The following is a 19,394-nucleotide window of genomic DNA, read 5'->3' as shown; positions in this document are numbered from 1 at the left end:
AGCAAGGAATTGGTGAACAAGCAGGTTGCAATGGTTTAAAGGAGGAACAGGTTATAGGGGCTCTTGTCAGTGGATCCTCAGCAGTTTCCTAGTCATACCAACACTCATCACCAGCCCTGATTCTCTGATATATATTAAAATCATCTCTCTCTCTCTAACTCAAATGCCTAGTATTCAAATTGTCGCATAAAGTAATTCCACCCACCCCCTTCTTACAAATATAAATACTTTGAAAGGATTTCTAAGAGATCATCCAGAAGAACAGAAACCATTTATTACTATGTATTCTATATTCACATTTAAGGCAGTCTCCTTTCCAGATTCCTCCCTACCTAATCCTAGGAGGGGATGATGTTCCACTAGGGTCCAGCTGTTGTCATCCACACAATGACTTTTGTAAACGAGCAGCTGGCATAGGTCCCGGGCCGTCATGTCTGCTAGGATCTCAACCACTTTGCATGTCCCATCTTCACTAAAGACTTTTACATCCTGCAAAACAAAACAAAAACGATATACATATTATAAATAGCAGCCTTATACTCCAAAAGATAGAAAAGAAATGAGAAACTGGGCAGTTATCACAAAAAGATGAATGCTATCTGTACGCAGCGCTACAATGCCGAACTTCTGCACCTTGGCACAATCAATATTTTGTACCAAAAAAAAAAAGATGAATTCCTTGACCTAACTAAATTATGCAAATTAAACATGAACAATTAATCTGGCTTTGAAGTCACGGAGAGAAGCAAGGAGTTATACAGGACATGGAAACTCCATCCCCAGCTACTGAAACCTTATCCAGGGGTACACACATTGGGGTTCTGAGATTTCAACTAACATTACCCACACACTTCCAAGTATTTCTTTGTATCCACACAAGGGCTAGAAACCTGATTTTAAAAAAAGAAAGAGAACTGATATTGTCGGGAAGCCAAGTCCTGTGCCCAGAAATACATATTTTGTTCCCAAGGAATCATGCCCTACACATATTTCCTCTTCAAATGCCAGATTTCTGGCACACAGTTTATTTTGCAAGGATGAACCTCCTCTCCACCCACTTCAGGAAGGCTGGATGGAGTTTGAACAACCATATAACAATGCACGAAGCAAGCAAAAAATCCTTGTAACTGGAGTAATTTAAAAAGGAACATGATGCACAACACTATGGCTTCGGAAGCACTTTATTTGGGGGAGGGGGAACTAATCTCAGTTTGGAGCTTTTTATCCATTGTTTATAGCAAAACCCAGCTAAAAATCTATCCACTGAGAATATGGCTATCTTATTTGGTAATAACTTTTGATAGTCCCATTTGCAGTTTAAAGTGAAAAGATCAGTAGCAAGAATTATTTACACTTCCTCCAGCACCCCCCCTTGCCCCAATACTGTCTTGCAGCTAAATATGGATACTCTTTATGCTCTAAGTATTAATGAGACAAGATAACAACCAGCAAGCTCTCCTCAATTAGATTGATGCTTCCCTTTTACAGCTGCTTAAACAGCATTAACACTGCAAAAACTGTTCCCCATAGGTTCGAATGTACAGCGTCAAGATTTAACCCTGTGTTAACCTCTTATATTAAAGGAGGAATGTTCTAGTTCCCAGGAAAACAAGATAATTATTATTAAAAAGAAAGAGAAAAGGGGCTGAGATAATGTACGGGGGTGGGGGGGGGTTGAGAGAGAGAGAGAGAACAGAAAGGAATTTTACCTCAACAGCATGTAAAAGGCAGCAGTCAGAAGAACAAGATGGCATTTTAAAATATACTCTCTCTTGCAAGAGTTTGTTCTTTGCCTCTTTCCCTTGCAACTCCAAGCTGCAACACCCAGGTTGATTTGCAAGTTCAATGGATTACTGTACCTGAGCCAGGCACAGAGCTCGGGTTGTATGCGCACCGTTTTCTGGGGGAGTCAGACAACTCTGCCAGAGATTCACTCAAAGGGTTACACACAATCTTTTAGGTAGTGAATCAAACCACACTGTACAGACCAATCCTAGCCCTGCCTGTGACTGATGTAATCATTTCCCACACAAGTCACAGACTTCCAAATTATGCCCCCCAGGAAGAAAAAATATATTTCTTAAAATTTGCTTTATGACCACCCACAAGCATAAAAAAGAGAGAGAAAGAAAGAGAACATTAACACATAATAGCAGCAACCCAGAAACCATTCTCTAGTATCAAAAAAGTTAAGGGGGGGGCGGGGTGGAGAGAAATCCCACAGCCCAGATCAGGCAGTCTCCTTGGATTGCCGGTTTCTTTGCCAAATCATTCTCCCCGGCCCACCTCACGGAAGCGGCTGATGTCATCTCGTTGCAACTTAAACACTTGAACTTCTTCGAAGCTGCCGGGTGCTGCGGCTACCACTTCCTTCCCCCTCGCAGGCTTGCCCCCTCCCCCCATGGCTCCCTTTAAGCTCAGCACCAGCTTTTGAAGGCTGAGGGGCTCTCATTAAAACCAACCAGCAATTTAAACAAATGAGAATATGAGCTGAATAGGGCCCACTCTCTTGTGCTACAGTTAAGAGAAGAGAATCCACATCGTCTATTAGGGTTGCATTAATCTAATGCCTGAACAGCCACTTCCCTCCCCTCCCCACCCCCTCCCGCACCTCCCCGGCACATAGTTACGTTACATACACAGAGGCATGGCTAGGGAGGAGTTAAAACTCAAATGGAAGCTAAAAAAGTGACTCAAAGCTGGTGCATTCAGGAAATGGCTTCTTTTGACAGCAGAGATGAGCCAGCTCTTTCAGAAGTAGGCGGTGGGAGGGGGCAGAGGAAGAGGGAATCCCTGTTGCTGCAACTCTCTGAAAGGTACACTTTCCATACAATGCTCAGCTCCATACAAAATCCTCCTAACCTGAAAGCAAGTTCCAGGAAAGCGAGCCCAGAAATAAATGTGTATTTTGTTTTATTGCCTCACTGATTTTATTTGCTCCTTCTAGCCAAGACATTCCTTTAAATTAGGCAAAGCCAACCTCTGTATTCTCAGGGGAGGCTATATTCTCTGCACGCTAGTTTGGAGGCCAGAACAATTCATCCTCAACATTCATGGTCAGTCAGGTCCAATTTCTTTGAAAGAGGCATCAAAGCCATTGCAGGTAGGGAACACCTGTGTGAGGTAGGTTTAGGAGGTAACCGATGGGGAGGAACAAGAGTGCTTCTGAAAGATCTCAAGTAGCAGATATCAGAAAAGCTTTGTCTTTTTTGTGTTGTTATAGTTTTATAGTATTTTATTGTACATTTATTGCCTTTGTGTGTGTGTGTGTGTGTGTGTGTGTGTGTAATGTTTTCTATCCTGTATGCCACCTTGGCAGAGTTTTACCTTTTTAAAAGTCCTAAAAATAGTTATAAATAAATACATTTTCAACTGTATATCAGAGAGATATCCACAGAGGCTTGGTACTTCTTTCCCTTATGAATGAAATTTAAAAATGAACTTTCTCACCACACCTTAATATGTCCATTGGGGCCCAGATTTTATTTATTTATTTATTTAAAGTACTTTTATGCCACTCCTCAAACTACTATTAAAGTCACAAGAACAGCCCAGGGTAGTTTATTTTCAAGGCTACCAGGCAGCCCAACACATTTCCAGTTCAGTTTATTTTACAATGGTTAAAATGTGCCTCAGTGGCAAAAGTAGCAGATTGGGGCCAATAACCTCTGCTAAAACCCCTGAGAATCAGATTCATCTTGGATTGAACACCCACTGCAAAGAAACATTTTTCAGTGAAGATGATTAAAGTCAAAGGGATGGGGGGAGAGCAAATTTAAAAAGCAATCACTCTCCCTCCCCCGCCCAAATTGTATTTGAAAGACCTCTGGCCACATAGGACACAGATACAAGAGCCAACTGATTTAACAATGACTGAGAAAGTGTCCAGAGTTACATCAGCTGCACGAGGCACCCTGTATTCAAAAGTAAGGGTGAGAGTGTTCAGCCAATCAGAGCAGCACACTGGCGGAACATTCAGTGCTCTAGCACACAAAGGACAGATAACTCAGACCCATTGATGGGGTAAGAATTTTACATTATTTTTCATTTTTTAAGAGCCTGCATTCAACACATCCAGCAGTACTGATTTCTTATCTTGCTTTTTGCAATAGTTTTGAAGATACAAGGTGGAAACACTTAACAGAGCAACCCGTGTTGAGTGTTTTCCCTAGGAATAAAAAGTAAAGAAAGATTTTAAGTTTAGAAATGAGAACTGGGGGGTGGGGGGGGGCAGCAGGAAGAGACGATAAAAGTTTATGAATTATATGGAGAGGGGTTGTTGCAGTGATTAAAATTCCTTTTCAATCTAGCAAAATTCCTTTTCAATCTTGCATGTATGGAATGGGGCTACTTGAGCCCACTTCTACGCTAATTAGACACCACCACCACCACAATTATGGACTGGGATTATCACTCGGAGTCACAGACAGGAGGCCTTGACAAAGTTCCACCAGAACTGCTATAGCTTTCACCTCACACCTCTCTGAGCCCACCCCAGTCTAAGGAACAGATTTACTTTCTGAATAGTACTGTGCAACTATATGATGGACATATAAATATCACCTTATATCAGAAACCCACTAGACACCACACATACTTACACGTTTCCTGCTTCCATCCAAACCAAAATCCATTATCTAAAGCCAAGCTCTACAATACAACTGTATCTGTTCAAACTCACAAAGATTTACATCAGGCATTTCTCACACTACAGTGTGAAAAGTGAAAAAAACAGATCAAGAAGGCCAAACTGGTACCCAGGCATAATTTACTACAGGACAGACCTAGCAGAGAAAATGACAGATTAGCCCTTGTTGTCACCTGTGCCTGCCCATCACCATTTCCTCCAAGGCTTTCCTATACTTGCTTACAGATACCTCCCCCCACCCCGCCCTCAACCTAGAACAACTACTCACTAGCAACAGGTCACATAACCAAGAATAAAAAAGCAAACCCAGATGCCAGCTCTATCTCCATATCTACTCTGGCAACACTATTACAAGACCTAATAACGTAATCTTCACCATTATGGATCAATTCACCTTCTCATCTTCTAATCCAATACATGTCATTACCTGCAAGCAATGCCCTTCTACACAGAGCAAGTAGGCCAATCTCGATTTAAAGTATGGAAAGGGACACAAATCTGTCATTAGAAATGGCAATATTCGAAAACCAAAGGGAGAACACTTCAAACTATATTATTCCGAGGGAAGCTCAGAAGTTGGCAACAAGGGAGAAGGCCTTCTCAGTGGTGGCCCCTCAATTATGGAATTATCTCTGCAATAAGGCCTGCCAAGTCAAGTTCTTTCTCTTTCCCAGGTATTTTAGCAGCATGTGATGAGTTTTAATCTATCCCAGATTTGTTTATATTGTTTGGCTGACTGCTCAAATTTGTTTTTAGATGTATGTTGTCTCTGTGTGTACTTTCTGCCACGTGTTTTTTAAATTTTGCATATTGTTTTTAATCTTTGTAAACTGGTCAGAGAGCTTCAGCATTGGGGCAGTATAGAAATGTAATAAATAGTGGTGGTGGTGGTGATGATGATGATGATGATGATGATGATGTTCATCATCATTATCATCTGACATTGAACTTAACATGGCCATACTAGAACAAAGGAACTGTTTATTTCAGTATTTATACATACACATGCAGCCATATGTATATATACTTATTATTCAGAATAATATTCCAGGCATCTGATGAAGTGAGTTGTAGCCCACAAAAGTTTAGGCCATAATAAATTCGTTACAGGTGCGATAAGAATCTTTCTTGTTTTTGATAAAGCTGATACTGGTATGAGAAGTTGGATATCTTTTATATCAGACAACTGTTCCTGGTGAAACACTGCCTGCCTTTTGAAGATTTTTGGGGTGCCTTGTTGAAAACATGTTAGCGCAAATGGTTAAAGCTTTTAGATATTGGTCCCATACATCACATCACCTGCAGAAATTAAAACTCCAGTGGAGGCAGATGCATGAAAATGCGTGCACTTGAACACTAATGGAGAATGTAAAGCACAATGTGGGACTTCTCACACATTAAAATAGTATTTCTCTCCCTAAACCAAATATCAAGATCAAAATTTGTAGAGTTTAGCTATAGCTTTCAGCAAACACCAATTTGAAAGAGACTAGAAGTGGGTTCTCCCTGCCAATTTTGTGTCTCTTGGCTTTCAAAGTTTTGTACATTTCTAGTGTACTAAAAATGTTTTTCTAAAAATGTCACTAGGCTAACGTTCTCAGGCTTTAGCTGTTGTTTCAGTAAAAGCTGGCTACTAGTTTTCTTCAAAGAGCTTCTGAAGTGCTCAATTAATTTGTATAGTGTTTGTCAAGCTACTAACAATTAAAATGGACAAAACCAACATGGCCACAAGGAAAATAAGGAAAAACTCTATGTTTACATACTACTTCTAGCATACTGTTTTGCCCAGAACGTCAATATGTTGAAGCCAACTGTCACATCTAGGAAGTTCACAAGTACAAAATGCACCCAAAGAGAACTACTTCAAAAACTGAAACAGCATCATTAACCTCAATATGATTTGTTGAGAACTACACAATACAAAAATGCAACAGATCTCTACAATATTGCACGAGGATATTGTGCTGAGCTATTCTTATCCCTCCCATATCATCTGGATGTTACAACATAATGCAATCCGATCAAGAAGCACAGTCTCATCATTATAGTAATTGTCACAAGTGGCTCTATATTAACAATCTGCTTTGCACAGCAGAAGAGAGTTCTTACACTGGCATGATGCACACATGCACCTACGGCAAATTATCAATAACATACATGGATGGGAGACAGGTGGTATATAGACAAAATGGTGGTACAAGTATGGTCTCATCTAGTCACCACAGAAAAAAATGGCTTTTTAATACTCTCTACACTATGACTACCAATAAGAACTTCCACAATGCTCTTGCTTTATGCATCTCAGCTACTACTCTTTCCTGATCTTGACTCACATGTCAGTGAATAGCTGAAGTCGACATGACCAGGAGGAAACTTTGACAGAGACTCTATACTTCCAGTTCTTTTTTTCTTTTATTTAGCCATTATTTAAAAAAAACACTTCAAGAAAATAAATTAAAACCAAAATGAGACAATTTGCTTTAGGAACATTCAGACATCTGTGACACAATTACGTTTAATTTAATAAATTCTACAACTGCCAAGTGACAACCCTTTCTATCATCGTAGAATGATTATTTAAAAGGAAAAGAACTCTGTAGCTATTCACAGTGGTAGAATGGAGGGGCAAGGAAGAAGAGGAAGGGTGATCAGGAGTATTAAAGAATCAGGAGTATTAAAGAATCATTTGTTTTGCCTGTGACTTGGCTTGGGTACATAAAGGTACATAAAGGGAGGGATGGTCATTTAGATTAGGGATTATGTTGGGGGCCAGGATGGGCCAGTCAGTCTCCAGGTACCTCTTTCTACATGGAAACATGCAGACCATAGGCTAAGAAGCAGGCTAAAACAAGGGGAAACTGCACAGACTCCTCTATTGTTTATCAGCTTTTTTCCTCCACCACTAAGGACTTGAAATTTCTTTGTTAGGGGGGCAGGGAAAGTAAATTTGAGATACAGCTTTATTCCATGCTGCATGATGTGACTGTTGCTATGCAGATTTCCTAGGAGTCTCACTCATACTTCCACCCTTTCACAACTGCAACTCTGATGCCTTTATGCATCTGATGGAAACTCTTTGCCCACATGGAAGGTTGCCAAGCTCACTCTGCCGTGCCATAGCAAAGCATTGCTAACAGCTGGCCACCACTCTCTTTTATAGGCATCATAGTATGGAGTGATTTCACTTAGCTTACTGGTTCCAAAATTGCTAGCAATTTGCACGTTTCAAGCAAAGCAGTACTAAGGGGGAAGCACACACTGGATTTTTAGTTCTGGAAGATTTCTATTGCTCACCTCTGTGCACACAATAATAATTTACAGAGCTCCTTGGACAAGGAGCTTGCTACATGGGTGCAAGAGTGCAAATATATGTTGCGCAACTGGGATTAATACCTCCAACTCGTCTAAAAAGAACTATTTATCAAAAGGGGGCTCTCTCCATTACAAAAGAGGTTCCCTTTCACCCACTATGCATGCAACATACTTGCAAGTTCAGATTAAGAAGCTGAAACTCCTCAGTAAGATGGCTCTAAAAGTTTGTCACCAAAACCGTACAGAGCACCCTGTCTGATACCCTTTCAATTCAAGCTCAAGAAACAAGCAGTTAAGTGGAAGCCTCCCTTTCTGATGCAATGCCTGGAAGTATGCCATCAGGATTACAGAGATAGTTGGCTGCTGTGGTAAGCTTCCTAATAGCAAGCTAAGAGAAAGAAAGGCACCTGCTTTTATGCAAATATTGTTTTCTTTAACAAGGGCAGGTTTATTTAAAGAAATGCAAGTGAAGAAGTTCAACAGATGGCTTATTTAGAGCAGGGGCTTTCAAACACTTTCCTCTTCAATCTGCTGGGCATGATACAACCCTTGCACATTGCAGAGGATTGGGGAATGTTCTAAGGTGTGCAGACACATTTGGGTGCCAACTATGATGCTGGCTAGGCCTTCTTGGGCCTCCTCATCAACCCATAAATTAAAGCCCATCCCAGAACACACAATGGCAGTGTGGGCAAACTGTCTTTCCTAAAAACATATTTTAATATTATGTGTTAACCTAATGTATTTTATTGTATTATTAATGCCCCAGCCCTCTGAGGAACGCCTTTGAATAAAGTACAGGCTAAAACGTGTTGGGCTTTATGTAAATGTGGATGTGTTGAATCGGTGCCTGGCTGCGACAAAAGACTGGATGAGGGCTAATAAACTGAGACTCAATCCAGACAAGACTGAGATGCTGTTAGTAGGTGGTTCCGCTGACAGGATGGGGGGTGTTCTACCGGTTCTGGATGGGATTGTACTCACCCTGAAGGAGCAGGTTCGTAGCTTGGGGGTTCTTTTAGACCTATCATTGTCACTGGAGGCTCAGGTGACCTCAGTGGAGTCAGTGGAACGGAGTGCCTTCTACAAACTCCGGTTGGTGACCCAGCTACGCCCCTATATAGACAGGGATAACCTGGCTTCAGTTGTCCATGCTCTGATAACCTCCAAGTTAGATTACTGCAATGCGCTCTACGTAGGGCTGCCTTTGAAGACGGTTCGGAAGCTGCAGCTCGTGCAAAATGCAGCGGCCAGATTGATTTCGGGAACCAGAAGGTTTGACCATATAACACCTGCTCTGGTCCGCTTGCACTGGCTGCTTCTATGTTTCCGAGCCCAATTCAAGGTGCTGGTTTTGACCTATAAAGCCTTACACGGCTTGGGACCACAATACCTGACGGAACGCCTCTCCTGACGTGAATATACCCGGTCACTACGTTCAACATCTAAGATCCTCCACCGGGTGCCTACTCCGAGAGAGGCTCGGAGTGTGGCAACGAGGGATAGGGCTTTTTCAGTGGTGGCCCCCAGACTGTGGAATGATCTCCCTGATGAGGCTCGCCTGGCACCAATGCTGCTATCTTTCCGGCGCCAAGTTAAGACTTTCCTCTTTGCCCAGGCATATGGTGGCACATCCTAATTACCCACATGTTTAGTTTTTAATCGGTTTTTAATGCTTTATGTGTGTATGTTCTGTGTTTTAGAGTTTTAAATTTTGTATACTTGTTTTTACCTCAATTTTAGAATTTCTGTAAACCGCCCAGAGAGCCCTGGCTATGGGAGCGGTATATAAGTGTAATAAAATAAATAAAAAAATAAATAAATAAATTATTTGCATCCTGAGAACTCGTTTCTCCATATATGTTTTTTGACCTGGCTTGGATGCTCTCCTTTTGTTTTTCACTCTTAAGACACGGCAACGGCAAAACTAAAAACATAGTTAAAAACAATCTTTGCAGTTGTTTGCAGTTACTGTGCAGTTACTGTGGCGGTCCATGCATAGAACATAGAACATAGTACTTGCAGAAAAATTAATTTGGCCAGTTTACACCACGACAAACTAGAAATTTGTCCGTCCCCACCGAATAATAATAATAATAAATTTATTTCTTACCTGCCTCTCCCTCTGGATCGAGGCAAGGAACATTGAATACAAAAGTATTATAAAACTGATTAAAAACATATAAAACCAATACATAATTAAAATAACAGCCAGACATCCTACAATTCGACTGAGTAAACACAAGCTGTTGTTTTTGAAGCCTCCATAACTACTGGCTGTGTGAGTTCTGCCTACATATTTATTGAATTTATATCCTCCTTTAAAAATATGTCTAAAATGGCTAACAAGAAGACAATATAAAATAGTTTCAACCACTGAAAACATGGAATATGTAAGTACATTCCAATTGCTCCAAAATTTGATAAATTATCGGCACACTACATCTAGGAATAAGCCTACATACTTTTTGTAAGATGGGTTTATTATTTATTATATTTCAATAGTAATAAAGGAATATTCAGTACAATCAAAGTGTAGATTGGCTGTGTGAGGTTGACGGGGAGGAGAGGTTTATTACACATTTAAAAAGCCACACATCCAAGTTTGTGCAAGTTTCCACTTGTACATTATATATTTAAGAAGTTTTCAATAGTATTAAGGCCCTGTTAAGGCCACAATAGTGTTCAGCCTTTATGTTGCTTATGAAACTTTCAACTGCCTTGGAGAGAAGAGCAAACATAAACTCTTCCACTATCTCTACCATCAAGGCTGAATTTATAGATCATTTGCTCAAGGGCTACATTGATTATTCTGGTCAGCGTGGAGTAGATAAAGCCAGTATGTGCAGTGTTGCATCAGAAGTCACCCAAGTTTCACACTTACTTTCAACTGAAAGCAAACAACTGGGTCAGTCATTGTTTTGAAAACTACTTACCTTATCCTTTAAAAGTTGGATGCAGCTATTATGAACTTAGAGACTACTAATGCAATGCTTCATGGGAGAGAAACACTAAGAGAATGCTTGATATTTCAAGGAAAATAATAACTTGATATGGTTTTCCTCTGTTAAGCCATCATTATTTATTACCCTTAGTAGAAACTTAAACCAAAACAGCTTGTGGAAAGTGTTCCCTGCATGTAGATGCTTGAAAACCACAACTCTAATCTCCCTGCCTCAAATGCTTCTCTGATCTGCTTTACCTTTGAGTGGCTCCATTTTGACTGGATTTTCCCACTTTTGCTCATCACTTAGAAAGCCACACCTTACCTATAGTTTAGACCTTTGTGTGACTGGTCTTGCAAACAAGTACTTTCAGCAGCTGATCTGGCTGCCTGGCTACAGCTCTGCATGTTTGTGCTTGATGAATATTCCCAGCGAGAAGCACCCCACTTTGCTTCTGCATATAAACCCCATGCTGGAGCGTCTGTAAATCAGCAGCCAGTCAAAGAACATGGAGGATTAAAAATTAGGCAACGCACAGGACCAAACCAGATATGCTTGAGGGTGGGTTTTGCTTCCTCCATTGCTTTGGCCCATAAAGGGTGGGAAGAGGGGATAGAATGGATTGGGGCAGAACTGATTGAAAAGCATACTAAGCATTTCAGAAGTTGAACAGTATAATAGTGGAAAGAGGTAAGCAACTAGGGGATGAAATAATTTCTGGGACCAGGATGCCGTCACTGCAGGGCAGCAGAAGGAGGATGCAGGGCCGGTGCTACCATAGAAGCCACTCAGGCAGCCGCCTAGAGCGCCAAGCTAAGAGGGGCGCTGGGTACAGCACAGCACTCACGCGCGTTGGCTGTGAGCTGGCCTGGCCCGAGGATTCAGCTGGGCCTGGGCAGGCAAGATGGCGCCCTGCGCCCGCCCGGCTGAAGCGAAGCCAGGGACGCTGGGGTGGGGGTGGGGGTGGGGTGGCTCCACGTTCAGACTTCTGGAACGCGTCCGGAAGAGAGAGAATGTATGGGTGAAGGGGGTGCATGGGGTCTTTGAGTGAATACATGTGTTCATGCATGTGTTTGTTTGGAGTAAGTGATGCTGAGTGTGTGTGTGTACGCATGTGTGAGAGTTGTGGGGGATGATTTGGAGGCGATATTCCTATTAAATAATGCATTTTAGACCCAGAGACATTCCTTTCCAATTTGTTTGCTATAATTGGCATGACATATTTCTTGCACTTTAAAATAAATGTAGCAGTTTCAAGTTTTGTGCTTCTTATTTTTTCCAGGAAACATATGTTCTTAAAAATCAAAGTTGGCATTTTTTTGGGAGGGGTGTGTGTGTGCTGGTGAAAGTAGCTCACCTTGCCTAGGGTGCAAAATAGTCTGGCACCGGCCCTGGGAGGATGGAAGTACTTATGAACTATTCTGCATTCACTCAAAGGATAGTATCATATACTGGGCACTAGGGCTTGGACTGCATAAGGAATATTAATAAAATCCAGCCCCCTCATTTTCACTCGCATGAATTTTAAAATATTTGAGAGAGATGAGCACACGCTTCACTTTTCCACTGATTTCAATGGAATTAGAAGTACTTAAATTGACTCAATTATGCTTTGTACATTCTTCATTGAATACATACAAGGTAGGCAACCTGCCTTCCGGATGTTTTGAACTACAACACCCATAATCCCTGACCATTAGCCATATTGGCTGGGGCTGCTGGGAGGTGCAGTCTAAAACATCTGGAGGGTATGAGTTTGCCCATCCCAAAAGTGTCTTGCTTTGCACTATTGGACATCTTGAGGTTAGTGCCCATCATTCTGGATGAGTCAGCACAACCTAGCCACCTGAATAATTTGTGATGGTGGTTGCCAAGTTTGCTGAGAGCACATCAGAAAATTCTACCTCCAATACCACTAGCACCAGGTAAGAATAGAAAAATTGTTTAAAATACTATGCAAAGTTAAAATTTAGAAAATGTCTAAACTACAAATATAGAAATTCAACATAAAAGTATAACAACTCAATGTCATCACACTCTGGGGGAATTAAAAATGATTTTCTGGGAAGTAGACAATGAAGTCCATTTCTGTAAAGCTGACCTTTTCCTCACATTTGGGGAAACATGCTCTCCTACAGAAGAAAATACATATTGCTTTTTAAAATGTGTGAGAAAACCACAAAAGCACTTCCACTGAATCCTAAAGTTGCTTTGTTGACAAACTTAAAACAAGAAATAGTCTTCCGCTTTTTGGATGAAACTAAATTACTAAAAGTTGGAAATAAAATATGGTATCACTGTTACACAGAGGTTATTACATATTTGGTTAATACAATGACGGTGACATTGTATGATTAAACTGAGAGCTTATCAATAAGAATTTAGGCCTTTTAACAGCACAGGAGAAGTTGATATATTTTGATTTGATCATATACAATTAAAATTTATGGCACAACTAGTTTAAGCTTATGGTTTCAAAGAGACCCAGGGCCTTGCTAGACGAGGCCTTAGCGCGCTGTGAGGCCCGGTTTCCCTGCTGTGCGTCCAGATGACGCACAGGGCAATCCGGGGTCAGGCCGCGCTGAAGCCTCCCCTAACACGCCATAAGCAAAGTCGTTTATGGTACGCCTTTTCCGCAGCCCCGGCCTGAGGCCGGGGCTGCGGAATGTCTAGCAAGGTCCGTGGCTTTTTGCAGCTACTCGCTTACTCACGAGTAGCCGGGAAAAGCCACAGACTGGGCACAGCGCTTGTACGAGCACTGTGCCCATCGGGCAGGGGGGATCCCGGGGGGGGGGGAGATAGGGGGGGAAGGCCGGACCGGCAGGAGAGGGGGATGGCGGAGGGCGGCACAGATCGGGGATGGGGAGGGAGGGCGGAGGGTGGCACAGATCAGGGAGGGAGGACGGAGGGCGGCACAGATTGGGGACGGGGAGGGAAGGTGGGGAAAGAGTGGGCAGGAGGCATGGGAGGGGATCAGGAGCGGATGGGGGGGGCTTAAGTAAAAAAAAAAACTTACCTTCTCCGGAGTCTTTGGGGCGCACGTGGCCCATTTAACAACAACAAAAAAAAATGTCCGATGCTGCAGGGCTTCCGGAGTCCCTGCGCGTCGTGCGCGTAGGAGGCGGGGCGGCGTGCGCTAAAGTTAGCGTGCCGTCACCCCGCCTCCCTGCTGGCTTATCCGGCATCGTCTAGCAAGGCCCCCAATCTACATGTTACTTTGAAGACACAGCTAGCAGTTATGGTGTTTTTTAATTAATCTAATATAAGCAAAGGGCCAGATCTGGGTTGGGATTCTAGTGTGGGGGGAGGGAGGGGGCTTTAAGCATTACAATGTTACCTGTGACAGCAAGGCCCACTCCATCGACTTGCCTGAGACAAACCAGCATTTGGCTCTTCCTTACACTATCTCCAGTTATAAGAACTACAATGAAATTTCAAGAATTAGTTCCTGGGTTTGTTTATTTTCCTCTTTTCATGCCTGTGCTTTTTCATCATATATCTATTAATCTGTAAGCCTGCATCTAGAGACAAGCGGTGTGTGTGTCGGGGGGTGGGATTTAATATTTCCAGTGTTACTTTTGAGTCAACATGGATTTTATGATACTCTCCCAAATTGCTGCTCATGCTCACTTCTGAGTAATTCAGTCATGCTTAATTCTCAGTTGACATGCAAAAAGGAAGGGATGGATTTTGCTTCCACAACACTGGTCTTTGCAACCCTTTCTCCTCCCCAACTAGTTTCTCTGAAGTTACCCCTCTATATGACGTTTTTCAGAGGAAATGTACAGCTAGAGTAATTTCTACCTGCTTAATATATTCAAGACAACACACACACACACACACACACTGATTGCAGTAGGATTTGATAGAAAAGCCAAAGCTTCCATTATTGCCATTTCACCTGTATAAGTATCTTTTTAAAGTATGTAAAATGAACTTCAGTATGGCAAGCCTCTCTACCCACAGGCAATAGCCAAGAAGTTAGAGACAGTACATTACAGGGGAAACATTAGAAATGTTATTCTTTTTCTGGCATCAATAGCTGAAGACTTTAATGTGTTCTGGCATCATAATCCTTCCTGAAGAGCTACTTGAAAAGAAACCATATCCAGGTCACCAAAATCTTATCTGAAACCGAGCAATGGAAAAGCCAAACCCAATGAAAACTTTCCCCATTCTCTCTGTATGCTGGTCTCACAAGTAATTCTTTTTACAGAGGAGTCCAGACATGCTGGCTGTCTCTATACATATACACCTTTAATTCAGTCTCCCCATCATTACTGTTAAGTACCACTTGTGGCAGAATTCCCTTTGGATATATCATCTGTAGGCTGTCTCTATGCAAAGTGGGACTCAAAAGTGGCTTGAGGTTTTTACCCCATTTGAATTGCAAGCAAAATCTGGGAGACCTTAGGGTAACATGTGCTCACAGTATTTTTCCAACTATCTGTGAGCAACATTTAGGTGAGGTCCTCTGGGTTCCCTTTACTCTGAAGCCAGGCAAGTATACCACTTATGCTCTATATCTTTTCCTTTCTTCTTTTAAATCTATTAATTTTGCCCCCACAGTCCACACCTAAACTTTCCTTGGTTTATGGCAGGGATAGGAACCTTTTTCAGACCAAGTGTCTAATTTCAATCTGGGAAAGGTCTTGGGGGCCACATTCCATCTGTGGGCAGGGCAAAATGCAACTACTACCAATTTGAAGCTTACTCAGAAGTAATCAGGACAAGGCTTCTAAATGTTTACTCAGAAATAAGCAGAACTCAGCAACACTTTCAAATAGCATCCAAAATATGAAGTCTCTGCATGCCTTTCTCACAAGTAAGCAGGACTGAATCACTCATTGGCACTTTGAAATAGCACCCAAAAACAAAAACTCTGCACATCTACTCTGAAGTAAGCATGAAATAAGGCGTAGAAGGAAGACAGAGTCATTCAACAGCACTTTCAAATAGCATTTATATTCTTACATAAGCATGAGCCTCATATCTACTCAGAAGCAAGCAGGGCAAGCCTCTGTATGACTACTCAGAAGTAAGCCGAACAAAGCTGAGAAGGAAGCACGACTGAATCACTTAGCAGCTTCCTCCCCTGGCTCCACCTCCTCTGCCCCACAGGTAAAATCTCTTATTTCCGATCAGCAGCTGATTGCATATTACAGTTTCTTTGTATCAGAAGAGGTTGGGCCAGGAGAACAAGCTGCTGGACCAGATGGTGAACCCCCCATGGGCCTTATTATGTTAGCGGGCCAGAGATTCTTCATCCCTGGTGTATAGCTTCCTACTCCTGGCTTGTCATTTCTACAGCTCCTCCTTCTACTACTTATTTGGCAATAATCTCCGTCTTTTTCTATCTCTATGTTAGGCCTATCAAAACTAGTACAGAAGCACAATGAATAAGTCTGCTGCATGAACACAATCCCTCTGGAAAATCCCTTCTTCCCACATTGTCAGACACATACACATGAGCCCTATTCAGCCTTTTTTTTCATCTAGGGAGACTAAATAGACAAGGAGAGGGAGCATGTTAGCACTGCCCCCTACGTCATCACATTCATCACCCTCTACATTTGGAGGACGACTTCCTGAAGAGCAGAGCCTCCTTTATCCGTGGAGACTCTCCACGTGATCCAGAATGCTGATTTTCCAGTACCTATGAGACCAATGCTGCCTTTCAAAATATGAATCATTTTCTCATATATTCCTAATGTATCATTGTTGTAATATATTGTATTGCCAAGTTGTACTAGCAATATTACTGGTGTTGCATTTTTTGTCATTGACAATTTGTGGTTTTTCTGTATTTTGGGGGGACACTTTATGCATGGATATTTCCAAATTAAGGGCACATAACGGATAATGCTGCAGAAATACTAGTTACAAAGAAGGCAATTTTAACTCTAATGTGATAAGGCAATCAATCCAGTGAAAAATCCTCCTGCACAAATACCACTAAAAAAAGGGAGCTTAACAGAACTTTAAAGCAGTCTGAGGTAGATCTTGACAGGATCAGAGAGATCCAGTATTTGAATAGACATGGATCTCTCAGCAGTTTGGGAGATGGCCCACTGAAGCCAAAGACGTGCTCTGCATCAGAGACTTTTAGGGAAAGTATCAGCACCTGGACAGTATGCATGAGCAATGTGTTGAAGTACTGCAGCCTCTCTTGAATCTTTGAAAGAAACTCACAGCAACCACTTTGTAATAAGCCATTCAACATCACTGAAAATGCTGTGATGATTTTGGGGATGTTCAGAGTTGATTTGTGACAGACTGGTAACCCACTAAGAACTGCTGTGACAATGTTATGTCATCATCCATGTCAGAGAAGCCAAAAGGCCTTCTCTCCCCAGGTTTTTGCCTGGCAAAAGCACATTCTCTGTTCTACTTAACTTGCACATAAAAAGGGGGATATTGGTACCAGTAACTCTACAAAATCTCCAATATACAAAATTATTACTATCACTTCTCCCTAATGAATCTTACAATATAATTTATAATTATATATGGTCACTTTTAAAAACCCGTTACTGAAACCCCTTTAAACACAATTCACTTTATTCAGTCCTAAAGAACAAATATTGAATTTAAGCTCAAGTCTTCAAATTGTTTTTTCAACCAGCATATCCTCATATAAAGCCACTCTGTCACTATCTTGCAGATTAACAGATTTTTCGAATTCCTTGTCAATCCAATTGTTCCCAACCCCCATAGCTGAATTAGCACATGCATGTAATTACCAAAACTTCGTGATAGTAGATGCATAGAGGTCTGCTATTTTTTTAAAAAAAAAAAATCTTAACACCATCTCCTGTCCCAATTCTTATGGTTGCAACATCTCTCAAAATGGAAAAACCCCACAGAAATAGATAGATAGATAGATAGATATCTCAATGTGGAGGTACACATTTGCAAGAAGGGCTGCTTAACTCCTCTCATACTTGCTTATTCCCCAGTCCCCAATGCCCTTAGTATCATTCCCCCACCCTAGACAAGCTTCTTCCAGGCTCAAGAGCCAACATGTAGAAAGAAATCCAATTTTTGTAGAAATCCTAATTTTTATGAACCGCCCAGAGAGCTTCGGCTATTGGGCGGCATAAAAATGTAAAAAATAAATAAATAAATAAATAAGAAATAGATGGGGAGGGAGAGATTTTTAGGGGAGATTCAGCAGTCAGGGATGGGTTATGTACTCTCTCGCACCCACCAATTCTGCCCTGTAAATCCAGCCCCCATATTAATATTCTGAAAGACTGGTTAGGGACCCAGTAACACATGGTTCTACCCTTATCTTGCAACATTAGCTTCTTTAGTGTTACCCTTGGAGAGCAACAACAGTGCTATCCTCAAAGCTTATTCAAATCGCACAATTTCATACCATACCAGGCAAGTGTTTATTCCAAATAGTAAGCCAGCCAACATGCAGAATGTGCTTTAAAAATGAGTTACTGGTACTGGCATGTTAAAATCCAAATCCAAAGTTAACTTGAAGGTCATTTTCAGTGTCACATATCACTGCGTGGCAAGGGTTAAGCACGCCAACTTTTAGGAAGAATAAATCCTTTCTTCATCATATACTTGAACTATCTCAGAAAAGATATAGAATGAGCCTTTGTAATTAAACAAAGAAAATATTAAGTAGTTCTATCCTATCCTGCAACTGTCCAACTAGAACAGGTTTACAGAAGTTGCTCCAGAGAACAACTAAGTTATGGAAGAAAGGTGACATCACCACCTACAACTTTGCAGACTTGAATTTAAGACTGAATAGGTTTGGTACATGAGACACTGCAATCTCAAAGTTTGTTGGAGCTGTATAGAGAAAGGTTGTGAGAAGTCTGCCCTATTTTTACAGCTGAAAGCTTCATTGACTCCCACAAGATACTTTCAACTAATATCCTGTGGCATTGCAGTGACCTACATGTAATTATTGCATGCTTCTCACAAAATATTTGTACACAACCAGAAATTACAGCTTACATTACTGGTTAAATTTTGGGTTATACTTCTAACAGAGAGCCAAATATGGGTTATAGTAATGTAGCTGCCAGCTGCTGTAGATGTTTCCCCACCCCCCAATAAACATTTGGTCTTGATAGGTTTTATCTACTAATTAGAGTTTTCGTGACACTCATTTACACTGTTAAACATAAGTTACTTGTAAGACATCATACAACTGTTCATTACATTCTATAGTTTCCTTCTCTAGGTTTAGAGTTTGAGGGGAAAGGAGTAGAATGGTGAGCTCTGAGATGAGGGGAACTCAGATACATACTATGTGCTTTTATGTTATTAAGGTAGAATTTAATTTCATCCAGAAGACGTACCATCATCGGAATTACAAAACACAAGAGTTAAGTTAATCGTTAAACTCAAGAGTTAATTGAGAATGTTAATACTCCCAAAAGCAGAGCTACAGGAACAAATGAGCCTCTTTAACTTAGATTTGTTACTAGATGTCATAATTTTAGGAAAGCATTTCAAAC

The 19,394-nt window shown here is 41.3% G+C and overlaps 1 protein-coding gene across 2 annotated transcripts in view; it reads right to left on the bottom strand.

Annotated features, from left to right (window-relative positions):
* GRB10 (growth factor receptor bound protein 10) overlaps positions 1–19,394 on the bottom strand; it is a 132,404-nt gene that overhangs the window by 32,433 nt on the left and 80,577 nt on the right. For both annotated transcript variants that reach the window (XM_063130371.1, XM_063130381.1), the window contains exon 6: positions 333–489. In XM_063130371.1, the coding sequence (XP_062986441.1) occupies positions 333–489 (157 nt within the window). The remainder of the gene's footprint in view (positions 1–332; positions 490–19,394) is intronic.

The sequence above is a fragment of the Elgaria multicarinata genome, chromosome 1 (genome assembly GCF_023053635.1).
Source record: "Elgaria multicarinata webbii isolate HBS135686 ecotype San Diego chromosome 1, rElgMul1.1.pri, whole genome shotgun sequence".
NCBI classification, from domain to species: domain Eukaryota; kingdom Metazoa; phylum Chordata; class Lepidosauria; order Squamata; family Anguidae; genus Elgaria; species Elgaria multicarinata.
Note: the sequence above shows the minus strand (reverse complement) of the source record. Positions and strands in the feature narration are given on the sequence as shown.